The 22,129-nt window shown below is 43.8% G+C and overlaps 1 protein-coding gene across 2 annotated transcripts in view; it reads right to left on the bottom strand.

Annotated features, from left to right (window-relative positions):
* Positions 1–22,129, bottom strand: part of MGAT5B (alpha-1,6-mannosylglycoprotein 6-beta-N-acetylglucosaminyltransferase B) — a 189,451-nt gene that overhangs the window by 100,814 nt on the left and 66,508 nt on the right. For both annotated transcript variants that reach the window (XM_088661601.1, XM_035107960.3), the window contains exon 3: positions 5,457–5,601. In XM_088661601.1, the coding sequence (XP_088517727.1) occupies positions 5,457–5,601 (145 nt within the window). The remainder of the gene's footprint in view (positions 1–5,456; positions 5,602–22,129) is intronic.

Here is a 22,129-nt window from a genome sequence, read left to right as displayed (position 1 = left end):
GAAGCTCTCTGCCAACTTTGCATTTCAGATTTTAGGATGCAGTTCTCAAACAAAACCAATGTGTTTTTTAAAAAAGGTGTTTATCAGGGGAAAGTGTGCGTATAACTGCATATATTGGTGAAGATAATATACAAAAATATTAGGGTAGGTTCAGTGCTTTTCTTCTAGAAAAATAGGTGCTGGCACTCACCATGAAGTTGTTACAGTAGGTGCCACACTTTTAAGCAACAACAAAAAGAGGTGCCAGGACTGTGTACCCTTGCCCCCCCCCTGCCCAATTTATCTTTATTGGTTTTTAACAACAGAAATGCTTTCTTAACGTAAAACCACAGTATAAAGTTTCAGTTTCAGTTATATACCTGCAATAGAAGACCTTCATGTAGTTTTCCTTACCCTTGAATACCCCCTGGGGAAAAAGCAGCGGCGTAGCGAGCCGCCACGACACCCAGGGCGGCAAATTGCCATGCACCTGGGGGGGGGGCGTCGTTGCTACGTAATGATGCGTGCGTACAATGTATAGGGGGATCACAACCCCCCATGACTTCTAAACAGAGCCTAAACGGAGCGTCCAGGCTCCAGGTAGATAGCCCACTGGCGCAGCGCGCCCACCGCACCAGAGGGCTATCTGCCTGAAACCTGGACGGTCCGTTTAGGCTCCGTTTTGAAGTCGTGGGGGTGCGGCCCCCTCTATGTTGTATGCATGCACAGCATCCCACTCCAGGTAGATAGCCCACTGGCGCAGCGCACCACGCCGCGCCGAGCGGGCTTTTTACCAGAAGGCTGGAGGGGCTCACTTTGGGAGTCGCTGGGTGGGGCGCCGACTGCCCCCCCCCCAGAGTGGAACCTGGGGCGACCCGCCCCCTATGCCCCCTAGCTCCGCCCCTGGGAAAAAGCACTGAGTACATTAGTCACAACTATATACAAAAGTGTGCTTCTTCAGAGAAATTCACATTAAATTGCTGCTGAATTTTCATGGTGAGTTTTTTTTAAGAACTGAAGATTGCTGCAGAAACATGGAGAAATGAATTTAAGATTGGAAAAATGATAAACTTGGGAAAACCAAAGTTGGCATATTCATCTCTCCTTACCTTGAGCTCCTGTTATCTAGGATAAAAAGGTAACAAAGAAAACAAAGACATCCGAGTTCTGGGACACGTGCCAAATTCAGGGAAACTATTTGTCAGAAGAGACCTGAAGAATACCCTGGATTCCTTATTCACTTTGCAGTCTCTCCATCATACAGGTGTATCCATAGCATGTAGGCAAGGAGCTGCTCTCCCTAGATAGCCAATCATAGGCAGCAGGCTAGATTCCACTGGATCCTGAACCCATGACTTGGGAATATCAAGCAGCTGTTCTTACACATTTATATACCGTCCTTACACACAAACAGCATTTGGGAGTAAGGCTTTGTTGTCTGTCATTTCTTTTTCAGCCATTTTGCTGTTCTCGGCTGTTTCAATGTTTTATATATTGATATTGCACCCCACTTTCAGAGACACAGCTGAAAAGCAGTATATAAATTTTGCAAACAAGCAAACAAACATCTGTGCTCCCACTCCAGCAGTTGATCAATAAACTGAAAATCCTGCCAACAGCATCCAGCCCCATCTGTTTATAGGCCTTGCGCCCTAATAGTTCCTTACATCCTGGAGAATCTGAAAAATGTTCATAACCATTCCGTAATGCCTCCATAACAAAGCAAACAGCCAGGGAGATCTTGTTCCAAATCAACTGAAAACCATTTAACTAATAAATCCAGAGGTTTCAAACGCCTGCATTTACTTCAATATTATTATTGTTACTATTTGGTCAAGTGCATATGAGTTTAGAGAAGGAGATAAACACCCTATTTTCCCACAAATCTACGTGATCTGTGAATTGGAATGTGCCACTTCATTTGTCTCTCTACCACTGTATAAAGTGCCCTAAATGATTATCCAGAGCTAGCTTTGACTTCTCATATAGATAACTCACATAACCCATTTACAGGTCATAACATTTCTGGTGGCCTGAATGTCTGTTTCCCATTCTAAGATTAGAGGGGGGGGAAGCATGCCAGGAAGCATTGGTGCTGGCTTGCACCCATGATTGAGAGGGCTGACATCACATGCACGGCGCCCTGACATCGCACAACATCATGACACCACAAGCACAACATTGTGATGTCCGACACATGATGTTGCATGCCGTTGTGACATTGCTGCTGGATATTGAGGGGTCTGAGCCCCCTCCTTAAAAGCTTTGGGGGGTCTAAAGTTCCTCTGCCCCCAGAGCTGGCGCACCTGCCAAGGAGACCTTTGATCCAGGGGCCAACAAGCGTTCAGATGGAGAAAAGTGTGGCTAGTGGGGGGAGGGGGAGGAGGAGGAGGAGGAGGAGGAGGAGGAGGAGGAGGAGGAGGAGGAGGAGGAGGAGAGTGTGCCAAAGCAAACCTACAGTCAACTTAATACTCTGCCACCCAGTTATTTGCTACTAACTTAATCAAAGCTTAACTTCAAAGCAGATTGCTGCTGCATTATAGAGGAAATTGGCAGCTCTCTCTTTCAAAAGCAGGCTTGGACCATTGAACTGGAATGAAGCCAAAGACCAGGGGCTTATTAAGTCCTTTGCCTCTTATTGGGGCTTAGCAGAAGTAATGGTGTGCAGATATCTCTCTGTACTACAACCCCTGCAGGGAAAAGAAAATAAGATAATTGGGAAGGAGCAAGACTGGGCACCACCATCAATTTCAGCTGCATAGTCCAGATAAAAAGCGGCTTAGCACCATCGGAGCTCTCAGTGGTGCTGTATTATATCATACAACAATGCAATTTTCAGCACTTTCCGTGTGTGTGTGTGTGTGTGTGTGGCGGGGTGTGTGTGTACTACAACCAAAATGCAATAACTTCATAAAACCTTCTCATACATTATTGATGTCCAATATCTGCTAAATATTCAATGTCTCAATGCCTGAAGTCAATTTTGACTTCCAATATTTGATAGACTATGCATGCTATTTAATGTCTATTTGATGATTGATTGTATTAATATTTGACCTTCAGTCATTCCTAACCTATATTCTACAGCCTACAGCAAGAGCATTTGATATGCTGCATGTAATATGCACATTCAGGAGCAATTCCATGCACTTTTACCAGGGAATGATTCCAGTGGAGCTTACGTCTTATTAGACTTGCACAGGATTGTGTTGTCATTCTGGCTGGTTTGAGTTATTCCAGAGTGAGGCTTGAAGCGCTACAAAAACCTGCAAAATCTGTTTCACCTGAGACCTTGGGAAGACAGGAAATTAGCATGAGTATCACCTCTAAGTCTCTGAAAGCCTGTTCAGAGGCAGTTTTAGGGTAGCATGACCAGTTCAGCAGTACCGGGTACCAGAGCTGGAGGGGGTGCTGCAACAATGATGTAGAGTGGAGCATAAGAGGCAGGGGGTGACATATTTTAGCATTTCACAGGCCCCCTCTGAAATTTGAGAGCCCAAAGTCAGCCACTGGCATGTGGACCTCCCACCTGGAAAGGTTTTTGTTTCATTTAAATTCCAGTGAAATTGAGTATGACAGAATAGTTGTGAAAAAAGAAAGACCCATTAATTGTATTGAGGTCACTTCAGCCCAACTAACTTTCTTCAGATTGGAGCCACTGTTTGTTCACAGCCTAAGTAAGCAAGGGAAATTTATTGTCTGAATACACAAAATACTTTGAAGTGGATAATGAGCGAGAATGAGAGGGGAGGGAGTTTGTTTGTTACTAGATGATTGTGGTGTTAATTACTTTAGATATTAACTTTGTTCCATGACAGTGCCCAACTTTTTTGTTCTTTAAAAAATGTTGTTTCCATTGTTAACAATTGCACAGTCATCAGAAACTAACCATGCACACTCGCAAGAGCTAGATCAAGTTGAAATCAAATTAAAAGCTCTACATTTCAAAACATGCAGTCAATCCATCATACAAATTAACTGACGTTGTTAGCCTTAGTAAAAACTGAATTGCACTTCCAGTCATCATTTTAAAACCAATCATTTATGTGGAGGTAATAAGTCATTTTATGGTGCCTGCAGAATTTCTGATTCCATTCCTTATGGAGATGCTGCTTGATAGTAACTTATTAAAGGGTATTTACCTACATACCCACACAGTCCGCAGCTGATTCCTGGATCAGATTCCCCCGGATAAATAATTTATTTAACTGGATTGCTCAAGATCAAGCCTGTAATTGAAGCTCAAAACCCTCCACTCTCTAATACTAAATGGCAATAGGAAAAACACACAATTTAAAACCTAGTGCTATTGAAGAGAGTTGCCCCCTGGAGAAATAGACCTTACAACTGACATTAATGATACAGTAGCTGTTGCATCACTCATCGGTGCCCTTGACCCTTCTCCATCACTTGCAGGGAGCAATACTGAAACCTTGCTTGCTAAGCAGGGTGGACCATTAACCATGAAGAAGAAGAAGAAGAAGAAGAAGAAGAAGAAGAAGAAGAAGAAGAAGAAGAAGAAGAAGAAGAAGAAGAAGAAGAAGAAGAAGAAGAAGAAGAAGAAGAAGAAGAAGAAGAAGAAGAAGAAGAAGAAGTAGTAGTTTGGATTTGATATCCCGCTTTATCACTACCCGAAGGAGTCTCAAAGCGGCTAACATTCTCCTTTCCCTTTCTCCCCCACAACAAACACTCTGTGAGGTGGGTGGGGCTGAGAGACTTCAGAGAAGTGTGACTAGCCCAAGGTCACCCAGCAGCTGCATGTGGAGGAGCGGAGACACGAACCCAGTTCACCAGATTACAAGTCTACCACTCTTAACTACTACACCACACTGGCTCCCATGAAGGTAATGTCGGGTTCTCCGGTTAAAAAATAGCAACCCATCTAATGATTTAAGCCAGGGACAGGGAATCTATGGTCTTCCAGGTGTTATTGGCCTCTAGCCAGCAGTGTGCCTTCAGTGGACTAGAGGGACTAGGCTAATCCCCTAAATGTTCCCCTGGCACCTCCTTCACAAAGCCTGGAAAGCTTCTGTCCGGTTTAAGGAGGGAGGTGAGATGTTCACTTCTGCGACCCTCCCCGCCCCACTGCATCACCCTCGCAAGCAGGTGCCTCTGGCCCTAACTGTTCTCCTTCAAAAAAAATTCCACCACATCCCACTGCCTCCAGTTCCCATTAGTCTCAACAAGAACAGCCAACCGTAAGAGATTGTGGAAGTTGTAGCCCAAGAATGCCAGTAGGGCCACAGGTTGACCACCCCTCAATTAAGCGATATTCCTGAACCCATAATATGCTGACCAAAGGCCTGCCATCAGAATCAAAGAGCAGAGGAATTGGAGCATGCAGCAGCTGGAGTAATCAGTCCATATGAACTCCATATGCAGATCTGGGTCTCACCCACTTCTTGGGTCCAGGAAAAGAGGAACCTGTATCAATGAATGCTTCCAGCCAATGTTTCTTATCTACTGGTACTACTAACCTGTCCATAGGAAAATGTGTCTCCTCCCCCTTCCGGAAGTCCGTGCTATTCTCCAGCCTGGCTAGCACATCCATCCTCTTCACCATCATCTCCAGCATGTCACTCATTTTTCGCAGCACCCCTCTGGACTCCAGAGCACCCATCACTGCAGCCAAACGAAAAAGCAAGAGGAAAGGACTGTAAGGACATTCTGAAGTGGTCCTCAGGAGGCAGCAGAAAAGTGTTCAGACAGGTGTGTGAAGTCAAAAGGCAATAATTGATTTTATAGTGAAAAGGATCATAGTGGGGTGTGCAGTAGGGTTGGGGTCCCTTGCAGTATTGCTTGAATAATGTAATACTTTCCAGTGGGCTGCATCCAGCTAAGTGACACTTTTGTGCACTTGATGTGTGTGTGTGGTCCAAATGAATAAAACCTCCCTGTTCATGTTGATTAACTGCAACAGGTTTCCTCTGAGTATGTCTAATGCTGTATACAATATTGTACATTTATTATATTATATTATTAATTATATTACATTCACAATATAAATAAGATAAATGATTAAGTATATCTGACATTTAGGCTGCAATCCCAGTGTATATGCACCTGGGTGTAAGTCCCATTGAATTCCCTGGGAGTTACCTCTGAGTAAACATGCTCTGGAGTGCATTGTAGAGGTTATCAGCTTCCATCACATAATGTGTCTGTACTAAGAGCCTTTAGCACAATGGTTGAAAATCAGTGCCCATTAACTCAAGGATGGGTTTGGAGTAAATGCACCGATACACTCAGGCACTACACTGCATGGAGATAAGATGTCATCTGCCATGTTTTATGCTGACCCTGCCTTTTTTTAAAAAAATGCTGACCCTACCATTTTACGCTGACTCTACCTTTTTTCTTCTTAACAAAACCCTGCCCTTTAAACACTGGGGTGACCTGGTGAGTCACCCTGAAACTACACCTATTGCCTTTTATTTTCTCTCTTTTGGTAATGCACAAGAGACCTTATGATGAGGTTAGAGGGCAGAGAATTAGTTCCTATTGCATAATGCTAATGCTCGTTAAACTTATCTCTTCCATTCCACTCTTTTAAAGAAGGTAAAACACATTTTCATTTACACAGCAGCAGGGGTTAGAGCCTGCTGAGAAGCAAACTGACACAGTTATGTAACAACACATATTTTGTAGCACAAAACACAGGTCTGCAACCAGGAGCTGAATTTCTGGATATGCCAATATTTCAGGATTAGGAAAGAAACTCATTTAGTCTGCAGTTTGATTCTATGCTCATAACACTGACATCTTTATGGTGACCATTTGCATCTTACAACTTGCTTATTGAATCAATATTCAGAAGCATTTCGAATCTCTAGGTTGTTATCTACATGACCCTGAACACCAGTTGCTGTTTTCCCCCCTGGGAAGATTCCTGTGTCATTAACAGTTACCTGACAAGCAAAGCAAACATTCACCAAGTTACAATTGTCTTGGAGTACAGATACAATGGCAAGAAAGTATATCGTGGATTTTGATGTATTTTAATGTGTTGATTGTACTTGAAATGTACTTGCCCTGGTGTGAACCACACTGGAGTCATCAAACAGTGGTATAAGAATATCATTGGATTTGTGTATTTCCTCCATGAAGCACAGGAACCCTATCAGTTCTATCAGTTAGAATCTTGGCTATCCTATCATAAATAGAGACTTGTGGAATCATTGAGCTAAACCTTCTCACTAACTATTTTGACTCCTGCAGAAGGCAATTCGCTACAAAGCTGAACTCCACTCACCAGGGATAACAGCCCTGTTTTTGTTTGCATTGTCACTTTTCCTGGGTAGAGAGGTTTTGCTAGGGTTGCCAACTTATTTGTGAGCTCTGCTCCAGTGCCTTTAAGAGCAGCCTGATATGCAAAAATTAAGCAGGTGACTTTTCCCTATCACTTTATATACGAGCAAATGAGGTGGGGGCAGAAGTCACCTCCTTAATTTCTGTATTTCCAGCTGCTCCTAAAGGCACTGTTGCTCCCCCATATGGAATCAGGATGCCATAAACCACAATATGCAACACAATTAACCATTTAACTGCCAGATTCCATTTCATTCTCCAATGCAGGCATCCTGCCTCACTACCTCGTCCTCTCCACTCTGGCTTCAAGCCTTGGGTTTATTAAAACAATGGTTCCTTGTTCTGCCTTGCCAAAGCACCTTAGAGATGTGCTGAGGAAGCTCTGACAGCATCAGCATCACATACCTTGGCAGTAAACCTCATGAGGAGCCAGCAGCTCTAGCACTGCTCAAGGGTGAGCTGGTAAGCTGTAAGAGATTTTGTTTTAGGTAGACCTCTCGTCACTCAGATGCCTCAGAGGTGTGTATACCATCAATTTTCTCTCTCTCTCCCTCCACACTGCTAGATGTGACCTAATTATCTGGAAGCTAAATAAAGCGAAGCAGGCCAAATTCAAACCAAATGAAGCCCCTCGTTGACAGTGCAAAGGAGATAAAAACAACTATCTTTTCAGGACCAGCCAGAACAAGTGAGCCAAAACAAAGAAGAAGAAAAATATGACTAGGCCTCAATGGGGGTTGGGGAAAGGAAGCCGCAAATGCTGCCTGGAAGGGGATGTAGATGACTTAAACAGATGTGGTGATGCAGCTAAACTTTTATTAGTTGGGCCAGACCAAACTCAAGAGCCAGGTTCCCCCTTCTTTACTCCCCTGCTCATGATACCCCCAAAAGCAAAGCGCCTCCCTCTGCTGTTCAAAACTCAGCTCCTCACAAAACTGGAAGACTGGAGAAATTCCAACAAAAGAGCAATGGCAAGCGAAATTGATGAACTATGCAGAGATGGCAAAATTGACGGACAGATTACGAGAAAAGGACAACAGAGACTTTAAAAAAGAGTGGGAATCTTTTATAATATATTTGCAGAAACAAAATAAGAATATGGACTTGATGGCAGGACTTAAATAAACATACACACTTTATATATATATATATAGCATTTAAAACAAAGAAAAAAATGATATGGTGGATTGGTTGAAGCAGCAGTATTTGATAAAGGGGAAACAAACCAGAAATGGGAGTTGGGGGAAGCCTGGGAAGGAAGGGGCAAATATGTGTTATATGTATGTTATTGATACAAGATGTTTGTCTAAATAGAAAAGAAAGTCAATAAAAAATTTTTTTAAAAAAAACTCAGCTCCTCAAATGCTTAAGCAAATCATAAGTGGAAGTGAATTCTCAGGGCAGCCATTCACATAAGCAGCCGCCAGGTCCCTCAAGGGCTTCTCCATACATAGTTTTTATTCACATCTTGCCTTGAGCAATCCCAAATGTTCATGGGCAGCAAAATGGTACTGAATGCACCACAATCCAGTACGGAATAAAATAAAGTTTGCCAAAAGCTTGCAATCAAAATGAAACAGGAAAAGTAGAAGGGAGCGAGTAAGAAGAAAAGTGGAATGACGGGATTATTCAAAAAACAAACAAGCCATATAATTCAGTGTTCTTCAACCTTGAGGCCCCAGATATTTTGGACTCCCAACTTTCACCACCCTCAGCCAGCTTTGCCAATGATCTGGGATAATGGAAACTGCATCTAGAGAACCAAGTTTGAAGAATACTGCTGTGGGACATATATAATAGCATTTGATACGGAGTTGACTTGGGGAGGAGGTGTTGTTTTTTTAAATGAACAGAAGCTCTCTGGCCAAAACCAGGAACTGAAGCTTTTGCAATCAGTCTGTCCCTCCTCAAGAGAATACCTGCCTTTTACAGGCATAGGGCTGCTGTCCATTAAAATTGTGGAAACCCTAATCAAAACACACCTCTGTTTAGAAAAGGGATATCTGGCTTTTTAAGACACAACAGTCCTCCAGGAACTGCTTCACTGAAATGAATGAGAGTTGCATACAATTAATGAAGTAAAGGAAGAGCGGTGTCAAAAATCAATCCACTTTACGCCCTGGCCTCAATATGCTACATAGTGCTTCGAGAGGCGGATTTTGGGCAGCATGACTGGTTCTGCTGCACTGGGTGCTGAGCCTAGGGAGCACCACAGAGCGCCACAGCTATGATGTAGTGAATTTAGCAGGACAGAAGTTGAGAGGTGGGTAGGGGGCTCTGAATTTTGGCTTCCCACCGGACACTGCTGAAATAAGAAAGTCCCAAGTCTGCCCCTGGTGTTCCCAACCAAGTATGTTCTATTCCCTTTCATATGCAATCTGTTCATAGGGATGGGGAGAAATATAACTCAATTCACAGTTAAAGTTAAGTATCTTCTGCCACAAGGATTGGGGACTGGTGGCCCTCCAGGTGTTGTTAGACTCCAACTCCTATCAGCCCCGGCCAGCCTGGCCAATGACCAGGGATGCTAGGAGTCCTACAACCAAAGATTCATTGTCTCTGTTCTCACACATATTTTCATACCAAACATCATTTTGATGCCTCCCTTCCTATTAGGGGTGGGGAGGTGTATACCATCCAGCAATGTTACATGCTACGGCTAAAAAAGCACAACCTTCATTTTGAACATATGGAAACTTAAAAGGAGTCACTCACACCCAACCAGATTGCTGTCCCAAGTGGTTTGGTATCTAGTCGATATGTAGGTCACAAAATGTGCCTTACAGGCAATGTACAGCCTGCAGGCCGCATGTTGCCCACCTCTGCCATAAATCAGCTTCGAGATGGGGGATTTCTCATATTCTCCAACTTCAAGATTAATCTGAGCAGTTTCGTTTGCTGGGAAAGACAAGCAGCCACCAATCCTCAGAGACTTGCATGGAGAACAGGCCACCACATTGTGCTTATGTGGGCTTTAATATATTGCATTTCCAGTATATATACAACACAAACCCATTACCAGTAGAACGTCCCCAGGGGACACTAGCAACTTGCAGCTCTCAGCATTGCAAAGACCTGCTCCAGGCTATGTCCTTGTTCATACATCATTTGTAAAATCACACATTCGCTTTCTGCTCCAGACTCTTTAGCTGGCATATGGCAGTGATGTATGAGGCAGAAGTGACACCATTAAATTATCTGAATCCCAGGTAGAACTTTTTGTATGTTATATAAACAATAACTGCTGAAGGAAATGAACGTGGTTGTTGGAACTGCACAAAATACGCACTCTCAATAGCAAAATAATTCACTCCATGCCAGGCATGTACTTGCATATACAAACACTACATTTCTCAGATGCGGTCAAGGCGCAGAGGTGGTGGGGGGAGGCAGGAGCAATGGAGGATGGCTGCAGAAGAAAGCATTATTACATTCATATTTCACCTTTACTCCAAGGATCTCAAGCTGCTGTGCATCGGTGTTCCTCAACCTTGCGTCCCTAGGTGCTGTTGGACTGCAACTCCCATCCATCTCCAGTCAGCTTAGTCAATGGTAAGGGATGATAGGAGTTGTAGTCCAACAACATTTGAGGACCCAAGGTTGAAGGACACGGGTATACATAGTTCTCCATGTTCAACCATACCCCTTTTATGCTTACGTCAAGCTTGTAAGGTAGACTATGTTCTTATTCTCTGAGAGGCAGTCACCGGTCCAAGGTCACCCAGGGAGCTTCTTGAGATCTGAACATGGGTCCAATGCTATACTACTCTGAACACTGCACTGCAGCTGCACCTCACCTCTTCTCTCCTTACCTGCTCCTCTGACCCTACCCTAAACCCTTGTGGAATAGGATCCAGGGCAGAGTGCGACTGTCCTGTCTACCTCCATAAATGCAAGCCCCTCTCTTTTCTCCATAGAGCTTTTTAGAGCCATATCAATCCCATAAGTGCAAGTATTCCATGGTCAGATTGATACAACCAACTTATCCATTCTATACCAGTTATCATTTGGGGGAAGTTATATGGTTGCTACTTAGATTCATAATATGTGACACCTATATCATACCCCTCAATTGCCCTGATTAAATTGGGACATCCTGGTTTGGGGGGCACCGTGCTCTCAGCACAGCAGCCCCAAACGCACAAGATTGCAACCTCATGCAGCCGGGAAGATGCATGTCCCAGCTTTTGGCTTCAACATATTGGAGGGTGTGTTATATAAAGAGGCAGTTGCCTGCAGCCTTCAACTGAAAAACCCAACCAAGAATCAAGTCAAGACTTCAATTCATGGGTGTACTCTCATTCATTGCATTGGAAGAGGGAAGGCCAGTTCCCCACTGGCCCTTTAAAAGGGGGGGGGGAGAGAAGAGAAGTGACATTGGGATTAATCACCACCACCCCTTGCAGTTACTGTGCAAGTCAAACCTGAGCCATCTAAATCATTGGCATTAAAAACAGATACCAGAGCTATCCTTGGAGAGCTTTTTGGAGACAGAGAGAGGCTGAGTCCTTGCCTTCTTTGTACGGAAGAAGAAGAAGAAGAAGAAGAAGAAGAAGAAGAAGAAGAAGAAGAAGAAGAAGAAGAAGAAGAAGAAGAAGAAGAAGAAGAAGGAGGAGGAGGAGGAGGAGGAGGAGGAGGAGGAGGAGGAGGAGGAGGAGGAGGAGGAGGAGGAGGAGGAGGAGGAGGAGGAGGAGGAGGAGGAAAATGTTGTACAAAAGATGACTACAAAATGTGCATCTTATGGATGTAAGTCAGACAGTGAGTCAATCTCTGTTGTTTCAACCATGAGCCACAAATAGAGGATTGTGGCTGGATGCATTTAAAAGTGTGTATTTTATGTAAAAAAAAAAATGTGTAGAAAATGTACACAATGGGACAGGACAGGACATAATAGCATGCAACAGGATGGAGCACACCTACGATCAAAAGGTGATGGAGTTGAGAAGGGCATTAGCTCAATGGCAGAGCATTTGCTTTGCATAAAGAAGGTCCTGGCTTCAGTCCTCACATCTCCAGGTAAGAGTGAGAGTGACCCTTGCCTGATACCCTGGGAAGCCACTGCCAGTCAGTGTAAACAATATGGAGCTAGGTGGACCGTGAACCAATAGGTCTGACTCAGTTCCTATGAGTTGCTGATCATCTCATTTCCATGTGCTCCTCCTACCCTGGGAGAACCCATAAAACTGCTCCTTTGCGGCTATCACCAAGTTCCAAGTTGCTGCTGGCAATTTTGTTCTTTTGTGTTCAGAACCAGAGCATTCAAACGCAAAAAAAGCCCATAGGATTTGAATAATCCATTCCTGTAGCCACACCTTTTTTGGAAAGCACTTTGGAGACTGGAATTGGCACAGTGCTCTGTGCTGGATTACAGAGGGAGAGTGAGCAAGCAACCAGCTATTTATTATACAATAAACATGCATCCAGCTAAAAAGTGACTGCTCGCCTGAAGGGCAAAGCGCAGCCACTGCTTCTTCACTTCCTCCTTTTGTGTCTATATTATAACCACCAAATCTGGACCCATTCCCAGGTAATGGGGAACAAAGGTAATAGTCCCCAGCAGGCAGAACCTTTGAAAAAGGAAGTCCATGGAAACAGAATCAACCTGCAGCTGAGTAATTGAGGGTGACCCCCGACACTGTATTTTATTAAAGTTTCAGATCTGCCAGAATTTCTGCTGTGGGCTTTAGTGAGAACTCTGAGATTATGAAGAAATTCAGAAAAGGGGCCAACTAAGGAGAAGAGGAAGGTGGGGAGTCTGAATGGAAGAAGGGCATAGACATCAGGGAGCACCATAAAAATGCTGCAAGTGAGTTATTAAACTAATGAATGAACACCATAAAAGCTGAGCTGAACATTCCCCGGAAAATTGGTGTCTAATTGGTTGAGCAGATTTGCGCAATGCAAATTAGAAGGAAGATTCTTGTTAAATTTTCCACATTCCAGTTGGGTAACATGCATGGACCATTTGTAAATGTCCTGCTATGGGAAGGGCATCTGCCTTAAATTCTATTTCCGAAAGGCTACCTTGCCTCTCTCTCCTGCAATTTGCTTAGCAAGTATATCTGGCCCATTCATTGGATTTGCCCATATGGGGATGTCTCATAAGGAAGTCACAACAGATTTCTCTGTAGTAGGGTCTACCACATGTTGTTATCATGTTTTGATATGTTTTCAAAATATCAGTTGGTATTGATGAAGTGTATTGATGAAGTGTAAGGATAGACAGATTCTCATACTAAAATTATTTGCTCGGGTGTCTTTGCACACACAGTCCAAATTGCTGGACAAAGTACCAGAATTCTGCAGTGATTTCCACAATAATGGCAGCTGTATAGCACTGCACAGAAATAGTTGCAAAGAAGGATTGGTATTTGTCTGATTCACATGACTGTGTACAGGGGAATGGATTCTCATGGAGAAAATTTAGCCTGCTATGATGGTGTAAACCAGAACCCAGAAAAAGACTGCATTGTGCTTTGAAAGCCATACAGCAAGTATGGCCTACACCACTGGTTCCCAACCTTTTTTTGACCATGCCCCACTTATGCCTCCCCCCACTCCGACATATAATTCTTATTATTCAAAAAGTGAACTCCTATTCATGTGGAGGAAGTCTAAAAGGCCATTCACTGTTAATACCGCATTCTTGAATTGCCCCCCTTAAAATCAAATCCCCCCCCCGTGCGGCATGTGCCCCACGCTGGGAACCACAGTTCTACACAGAGGCAGCCGTAATTTCTATGTACAAATCGCCCTGAGAGTGATGGAATGTCATCCTGTCCCGTGGCTTTGAGGGGAATTTGCTGCATTGCATTGCATTGCTGTATTGTCTGGGGTGGCAAGGAGCACCCCCCTCAACAGCTGCTCCACGGTGTCCACCTGTTTTTAAAGTTTGAAGGAAATAATATCTTTTACAGAAACAGAGGCAGTGCCTCAACCCTTAAATGACCTTGTAAACACCTTTATTTTTTACCTCTGCATTTTCCATGCCAAATTTTGAAGACTTAAATATACACAAAAATGGGTTGAGATGGCTTTAATATCAGCCTTGTTTGACACTGGGACAGAGCAGCTTGTAATGGGCCTGTCCATTCATAACTCATCTCCAGGGGCTTGGATGATAAAGGTGACCCTCCTTGACTCACACTAGATATGGAAGGGCAGTGGACTTGCTGGACTGAGGGTTCAGGCTATGGGGAAAGTCTCACACTCAGGGAGTGGAGGGGCAAGGAAAGTAATTTTGTCGCAGGAGCAGAAATGGAAGAGTACAGTATCTCCTTGCTAAGTGCTCTCAGGGTCAAAAAGTTCTTTTGTTGGGCTTTTCAGCACAAAATTGGTGAGGTGAGCAATACTGAAATTGACCCCAAAGAACTTTTGGGGCTGGGTTGTCTCACCCACCACCCCGCTCCTCATGAAGTCCTGGGAACGATATTGCCTAGTTCCCATAGTACTTATGCATAGCTGCCAGGTTTTCTCTTTTCTCGCGAGGAAGCCTATTCAGCATAATAGAAAATCCCTTAAAATAAGGGATAACTTGGCAGCTATGCTTATGGGAAATAAAATGGCAGTCTCTAGCAGCAGCAGCTGTTGCAAGACCCCAGCTTACCCCCAACAAAACACCCAGTTGTACCCCTCATGTCACTGCTTGCGAATGGCAAACTGAAATGGAGGTAAGAAGCTTTTGATTCAGCCCTAAGTCACACTGACACACTCAAGGACCCATAAAGCTCGAATTCATGGCCAGGCCTTACACTTATACCATGGGTAGGCAAACTAAGGCTCAGGGCTGAATCTGGCCCAATCGCTTTCTAAATTTGAACCATGGACGGTCCGGGAATCAGCGTGTTTTTAAATGAGAAGAATGTGTCCTTCTATTTAAAATGCATCTCTCGGTTATTTGTGGGGCATAGGAATTCGTTCATATATATTTTTCGAAATATAGTCCGCCCCCCCCACACACATTGGACCGGCCCCCTGCTGAAAAGGTTTGCTGAACCCTTGACTTATACTGTGCAAGAAAACACCAAGCACATCTCTTCCAGCCACAGAAACAGGGGCAACCAACCCCCTATGCTTGCTTCCTAAAATCCTGTAAATTTAAGCTTTTGTCTTTTCCCCAAAGGTATCTTGCCTGCTATAGCAAATCACCCACATTGCACCGCATAGTCAGAAAATTGATTTGTTCCTTTAAATAAAATTATACCTAAAGGAAATGTTTTTTTAAAAAACAACCAACTCCATCCTTTTGCTCAATTTTTCTTTCTTTCATGGATCATTTTCCATGCTAGGGACTGGGGGTGGTGGAGGTGGACCACATTATCACCTGCCGTTTCCAGCAGACAAGTGCAGCTTTTTTCTTGCAGGAATTCTCTGCGCTCTCTCTCTCTCGCTTTCATTCCCTCTCTGTATTTCCCCCCAGGGGCTTATGAAGAATAACAAGAGATCTATGACAAATTTGGCAACAATTATTATGGCATTTTTCAGAAAGTTTGCTGTTGCTGATTGTATATAGTGATGGAAGTCTTTGATATACTGCTGAAGCTAGAATTAAGTTGTCCTAAACTGAGAGCCGATTTCTGGACACCTGCAGAACTAGAGCTCAGTTAACTGAAGATTAGCAAAGAGACAGTAAGGGTGGGATATGGAGAGGGGAAGGAGAGAGAGAGAGAGAGAGAGAGAGAGAGAGAGAGAGAGAGAGAGAGAGAGAGAGAGAGAGAGCAGCTTTTCCTACCCCAGTTAGTGTGGGATGTAACATCACTGAAGCAGTCAAATGCAGTCCAGAATGGACACACAGGGGAATGTTGCTCCAGCCAGGAGGACTTCCTGTCGCACCTGGTCTGGAGCATCTTCTCCCTGCATGTGACCAGGTAGATGGGTGTGACCCTGGCAGACCCTACACAGTGAGTGAAGAGACCACACCAAGACCTCAAGGATGTGGATGTGAACAGCATGCACTCATTATTTCCGCAGAGAGATTCTAACTGGCATATGGCATGACCTCACCCATGTAGAAAGAGCATTGGCTAGAAATGGCCCAGTTTTAAATGACAAGATACAATAATGGAGAAATCAAAAGCAAAAGTAGACATCTGAGAGAGCACCACTAATTAAGCTGGGTTAGGGGGGAAATCTCCTAATGAATATGGATAATAAACAAGGGTAGGCAAGAAAATACAAGTAAAAACCATGCATGAAATTAATTGGAGTTTGCTGAAGAATGACAGCTTTCCCCCCATGAAAGGCGGCTGCTCTTTAAGACAATTAATGAATAGGGCAGAGATTTTCATATGGTACTTTGAAATAATGACCATAATCAATCACCTCTCACTATCTCAGGAGATGTGACAGCAAACACGGAGGAGGTTTGAGGCAGCTACTTATGAAGCTGCAGAGAGGCACAGAGCTAAGTAATTAGAAGTAATAGGATGAAAGAAAAACTGGATGAAGACAAGTCCAGAACCCGATGCTTTATTGAAATATGTGGCATTTTTCTCAGGGAAGAAGAGAAAAAATGCCAATCTAGTTGGAGAACTGTAGGGTCGGAAAGAACCCAAATCTCCTCTTATCTGAATCTGCTCTGCTGAGACAAAAATTCTCAGCACTCAACATTTCCTATAACAGATTAATTCAGACACTTCAACATATAGTGTACCATGAGGAGATAAAAGAAAGAGCTTATGTGCACCATGCATATAATCAGCCTGTTAATTGAGGAACTGAGATTGTAACTTGCAAGACTTCAGACTTCCCCATGGGGAATCTGTTCCTAGCTCCATGCTAGAGCATCTGCAGATGTTCCCAAATTCAATCCCCAGCATCCCCTGGTAGTGCTGCAAGAGACCCCCTGTTTGAAATCCTGGAGAGCTGCAGCCAATCAGAGTAGACAATACTGAGCTAGATGCACCAATGGACAGACTCAGTATAAGATAGATTTGTATGTTCCAATACAAAAATAAAAAATGACATATGTTTCATTTTTAAAGCAAGCATCAGACACTACCTGAAGATATCCATCCTGTGAACCTTGGGGTGGGGAGATTAGCAGCATTCATCCTTCAACACTGAAAAGTCCACAAGTAGCAGGTGCATGGGAGAGGAGAGATACTAGCAGCTCCCGGTTCCATATGAGAAGCAGAAAGGCTACCTGCCTCCAAACCTGCTGGCCTCCAGAAGCATGCCTGTCTCATAAAGCAGTTCCCAGTGAAACTGCACAATGAGGCTGCAGGAAAGTGCCCACTGATGGGCAGAGCCAGAGCAGGTCTACGTGCAGCTCTGACCAGCACCAGACCAATATATCAGCTCTTGTTCTCAGCTACTGCACAATTTCCTGGTTGCCTGGGATATTCATTTCATCACATGTCCATGTTGCCCTTCCTCAAGGGATCTCATTTTTTGACAAAAACAACCCTGTGGGGTGGGTTGCACTGAGAAAAAAATAAGTTGCTCAAAACCATACAGTGAGCTTCATGATCGAGAGAATATTGAAACCTGGGTCTTTTATATCCATCCGTCACCACAACAAGCTATCTTTACTACCAGCACACAGCTCAGTTATTCTTGAGTTCTGAATCACCAAGTGGAGATCCAGGATGGTACTGTATTGTACATCCTACTGATGGGAACTCTACCCCTCCACCACTGTCTGTTTTGCACAGAAACCACCAGTTATTTCATCCAGAAAGCGAATTATTACACCACTGTGGCTTGCAAACTCCATGTGCTTCTGATGCTGTTCGTCTTTCAATGGGACAATATGATTGCAAAACACAGTCAGATACGATTGGTCAAGCACTCTGAGGGAAAGTGAAAATTTCTACAATAGGTCTGTAATCAATCTAATTTAACATGGGTGGGGGATCATTCCAAACTGCAGCATCAGCAGCCTATTCCAATGAGAAATGTGTCTGCTGAGCCTCTTTGAAATATAGATAGTTCTTTAGCAGAAGTTCATTCCACCTATTAATTCCACACCATTGTGGCCACCTTTGATGCTTCGGAGGAAGAAAACAACTAATCTTGTAATGAAGGGAGGAGAAGGGAGAACAGCCAACTTTCTAATCCCAACAGACCCCTATAGCTTGAAATGGATCCATAGCCAGTTATTATTTTAAGCTTTGCAGGGTGTTGATGGACCCTCCTCCAAAGGCAGAGGCCGCTCCTTGCCTTCATTTCAGAAATGAGATAACTGCATGAGTGCTGCAAGCACTGACCTTTTCTCTGAGTGCCATGACACATTATGCAAAGCTGTGGAAAAGCTGTGAGAGTGATCAGTGCCCCTTCTTTCCATACTTCCAGCTAACCAACAGGGGTGCGAGGGATGCCCAGTTTCCCTGTGGTGAGCTGTACAACTTCCAAATGCTTGCCGCAGGGAGGTGTGCAGCTTTTCCCTTTCTATGATATTTGGACATACAAAAAGCAGAAGAACAAGTCACCTGCATATTAGCAATGTGCCCTGGTTGCAGGAAAATGCCAAATTCCCAGACAAAGTGGAGTGCCTCAGAGAGATTTTGAGTTTGTGGAGAATAATTAGTGAGGTGACACCAGTCAAAAGCAGGGACCCCTGAAGTGCTTTCTGATACCTCAGTGATCCAGACATTTTTAAAAGCATCTGATGAAAGGGAAAGCAGGGGCATCTCAGGAGATTTTGCTGCCTGAGGTGAAAGATAAAATCGTGTTTCACCCACCCACATTTCACATACAGAGTCCAACCAGATTTGAAATTGAATCTTACTTTACCAGTGGAAATGGTATCCTCCATTGTACCTCAGGGCAGCAGGACTAACTTTGAGGACTCAGGGAAATCATGTTGGGAGGGAGAACTTCTGCCATCCCCTACCATATTCTGCCTGAGGCAGTTGCCTCACTTTGCCTAGTGAAAGGCTGCTCCTGAAATAAAGTAATGTCTTTGACTTTGCTATAATGCCATGGTGGGGTGATTTGTAAAAGCAGAACAAACACCAGATTGGGAGAGCTCCATTGTGAATTACAGGTCAAGCTCATAAAAATAAGGAATTGTGTTACCAGAAAATGAGGCCCTGTTAGTCCCCCCCCCATACATTTTAAAGGTACTTTTAAAAAGCCCCTAGACCTATTTGTCTGCTTTCTGACAGGGTTCTTACCCAGGGGCATATCTCACATAACTTATTGCCCACAAAACTCTATGGCAGTTAAGTTATTCCTTTTCTACCCACCACAAAACTGTAACAACGGCCCTTTGGGGAAACCACTGCAGCTAGCCTTCTGAATGGCTCGGATTCATGCACTCAGAAGGAATGACATTGCCTACACATTTAATCAAATACTCATTATTGTTTAAGTTATGGGTTCTTCCTTTTTTCAAAAGCAAAAGCAAAAATAAAAAACTTTAAAATGATCCCAGTACAAAAGTGCCTAGACCTATTTGCCTATAATTTGACAGGCTTTATCCACCCTGGAAAGGATAGTATGCTTGCAAATTTCACCAACTTCTGTCAAAAGTTTTAAAAGTGATAGCCTTTTTTTATTTCTTGATTGTGAATTTGGGGGAGGGGGGAGGAAAGAGAACTTAAGACAGTCTCCAAGCTGAATCGGGCCATTTACCACATCCCTTGGACCAAGGTGGGTCATTTTCCAAAGCATCAAATTAGGGTGCAAATTAAAACACGTGCGTAGTTCACATCCCTTCAGCATAGCTACTTTTTGCCACTTTTCAAAACATGCAAAGCCATTCTCTAACCCTATTCATGTATTGTGCTCTCCCTCTCTCCAAATTGCCTGTGGATTTATTAGCCCATATGAGTGACCAACTCACAGGAGCAGTATAATTAAATGAGATGGAAACCTGAGCAGTTGTCCAAGGATTTCACATTTCTTCTGCCTGGTTTCTTACCTTTTGCATGAGAGTTCTCCATCCATGTTAGACACAAAGGAAGGTGCCTTATATCTGGTTAGAATTAGTCCATTAAGCCCAATATTGTCTACTCTGACTGTGCATGGCTCTCAATGTTCTCAGGTAGTCTTTCTCACTGCTGCTACCTGACCCTTTAAGTGAGATTCTACCTGGGATCTGCTGCATGCAAAAAAAAAGCCAAGCTATCTCTAAGCTGTTTTGCTACTATAGTTCAAAACCAAGACTCTGACAGGGAGCCTGTCCTCCTCCTGCTTAACCAGAACAATTCGTAGGCATCAAACCATCCCCACTGACATTTACAATGTAATTATACAATATTTCACTGTTGTTCTTAGCATGGGTGGCTTGCTTTTGTTTCTATTACAGGGGAATATTCTTGTTTACTTGTCCTGTAATAGCGAGTCGCTTTAACAGAAAGAAGGGAGTTTGTTCAGAGACGGAGTTATTGCTTGAATCCACAAAGAATACCAGCTGAATTCATTATTGCACAAAAAAGTTAGTGTACTAGGAGTTCCATCCCACCTCTGCAATTACAGCTAGCTCATGAAATCATCCACAAAAATGCACTATTTTCTTGAAGAGGCAATTGCATCTGCTGCATCAACTGGCTACCGTGCTTCTTATTTACAGCAGGATGGAAACTCAAAGTTTGTGTGAGCAACATTGGGCTTCGATTGTTTGCTTTTCGTCAGAGCAGCCCTGCTGGATCCATTTAGATCAGGGTCTATAAAATCCAGCAATCTGTTTCCAGCTGTGACCAGCCGCAAGCTCCTGGAAACTTACAAGCAGAACATGAAGGAATGTCCCCACCTTCTTGTTTGTCCAAAACATCTGATATTAAAAAGTTATGTGCTGCTAAAATGGGAATTCCATCTAGCTATCACAGTAATAGCCAGTGAGAAATCTACCCTTGTTACTCTACCTTGTTACTCTATCCCCATATTTTCTCCCACATCATCAATTCTGTTTTATGCCTGTATTGTTTTCTGCCAGATGTGCTTTAATCCTTGCTTAATTGGCATTGTCCTTGGCCCTCCATCATTATCCCAAGTTTCCAATCCTTCAAGCCACCAGCAAGCCTTCTGCAATGCAGTGGGTTTCTACGGAAGACATGTAACAGTTCCTTGGCAGACAACATGATGCAGAAAAAGTTTCCTGAAAGCAAAAAGTATGAAAAGCACATACCGGTAGTTCAATGATGCAAAAATCCAGGTGCTCAAAGGAGTTTTTCTCATCTTCATTTGTTAAAAAGAGCTGCAACCTCTCCCTCTCCCTCTCCCTCTCCCTCTCCCTCTCCCTCTCCCTCTCTCTCCTCCCTTGTTACCTTTAACTTTCATGACCTATCGCCCAGATTCCACAATGATGCAGATCTTCCTGTCCCAAGTTTTCCATCCAGCCAAGCTAGATTTTCACTTCCCTTGCTGTCGATGTATCATGAATTAGAGTTCATGAACTAGTTAAGAGTGTTTGACAACATGATACCCAGCTCTACCTCTCTTTCAAATCAGAACCAGTGAAGGCAGTGAAGGTCCTGTGTGAATGTCTGGAGGTGGTTGGAGGATGGATGGCGGCTAACAGATTGAGGTTGAATCCTGACAAGACAGAAGCACTGTTTTTGGTGGGACAGGAGGCAGGCAGGTGTGGAGGACTCCCTGGTCCTGAATGAGGTAACTGTGCCCCTGAAGGACCAGGTGCACAGCCTGGGAGTCATTTTGGACTCACAGCTGTCCATGGAGGTGCAGGACAATTCTGTGTCCAGGGCATCTGTTTACCAGCTCCATCTGGTACGTAGGCTGAGACCCTACCTGCCTGTGGACTGTCTCGCCAGAGTGGTGCATGCTCTAGTTATCTCTTGCTTGGATTACTGCAATGCGCTCTATGTCGGGCTACCTTTGAAGGTGACCCAGAAACTACAACTAATCCAGAATGCGGCAGCTAGACTGGTGACTGGGA

Source organism: Zootoca vivipara, chromosome 2 (assembly GCF_965207765.1).
Source record: "Zootoca vivipara chromosome 2, rZooViv2.hap1.1, whole genome shotgun sequence".
Lineage (NCBI taxonomy): Eukaryota > Metazoa > Chordata > Lepidosauria > Squamata > Lacertidae > Zootoca > Zootoca vivipara.
This window is presented reverse-complemented; position numbering and strand designations above follow the sequence as displayed.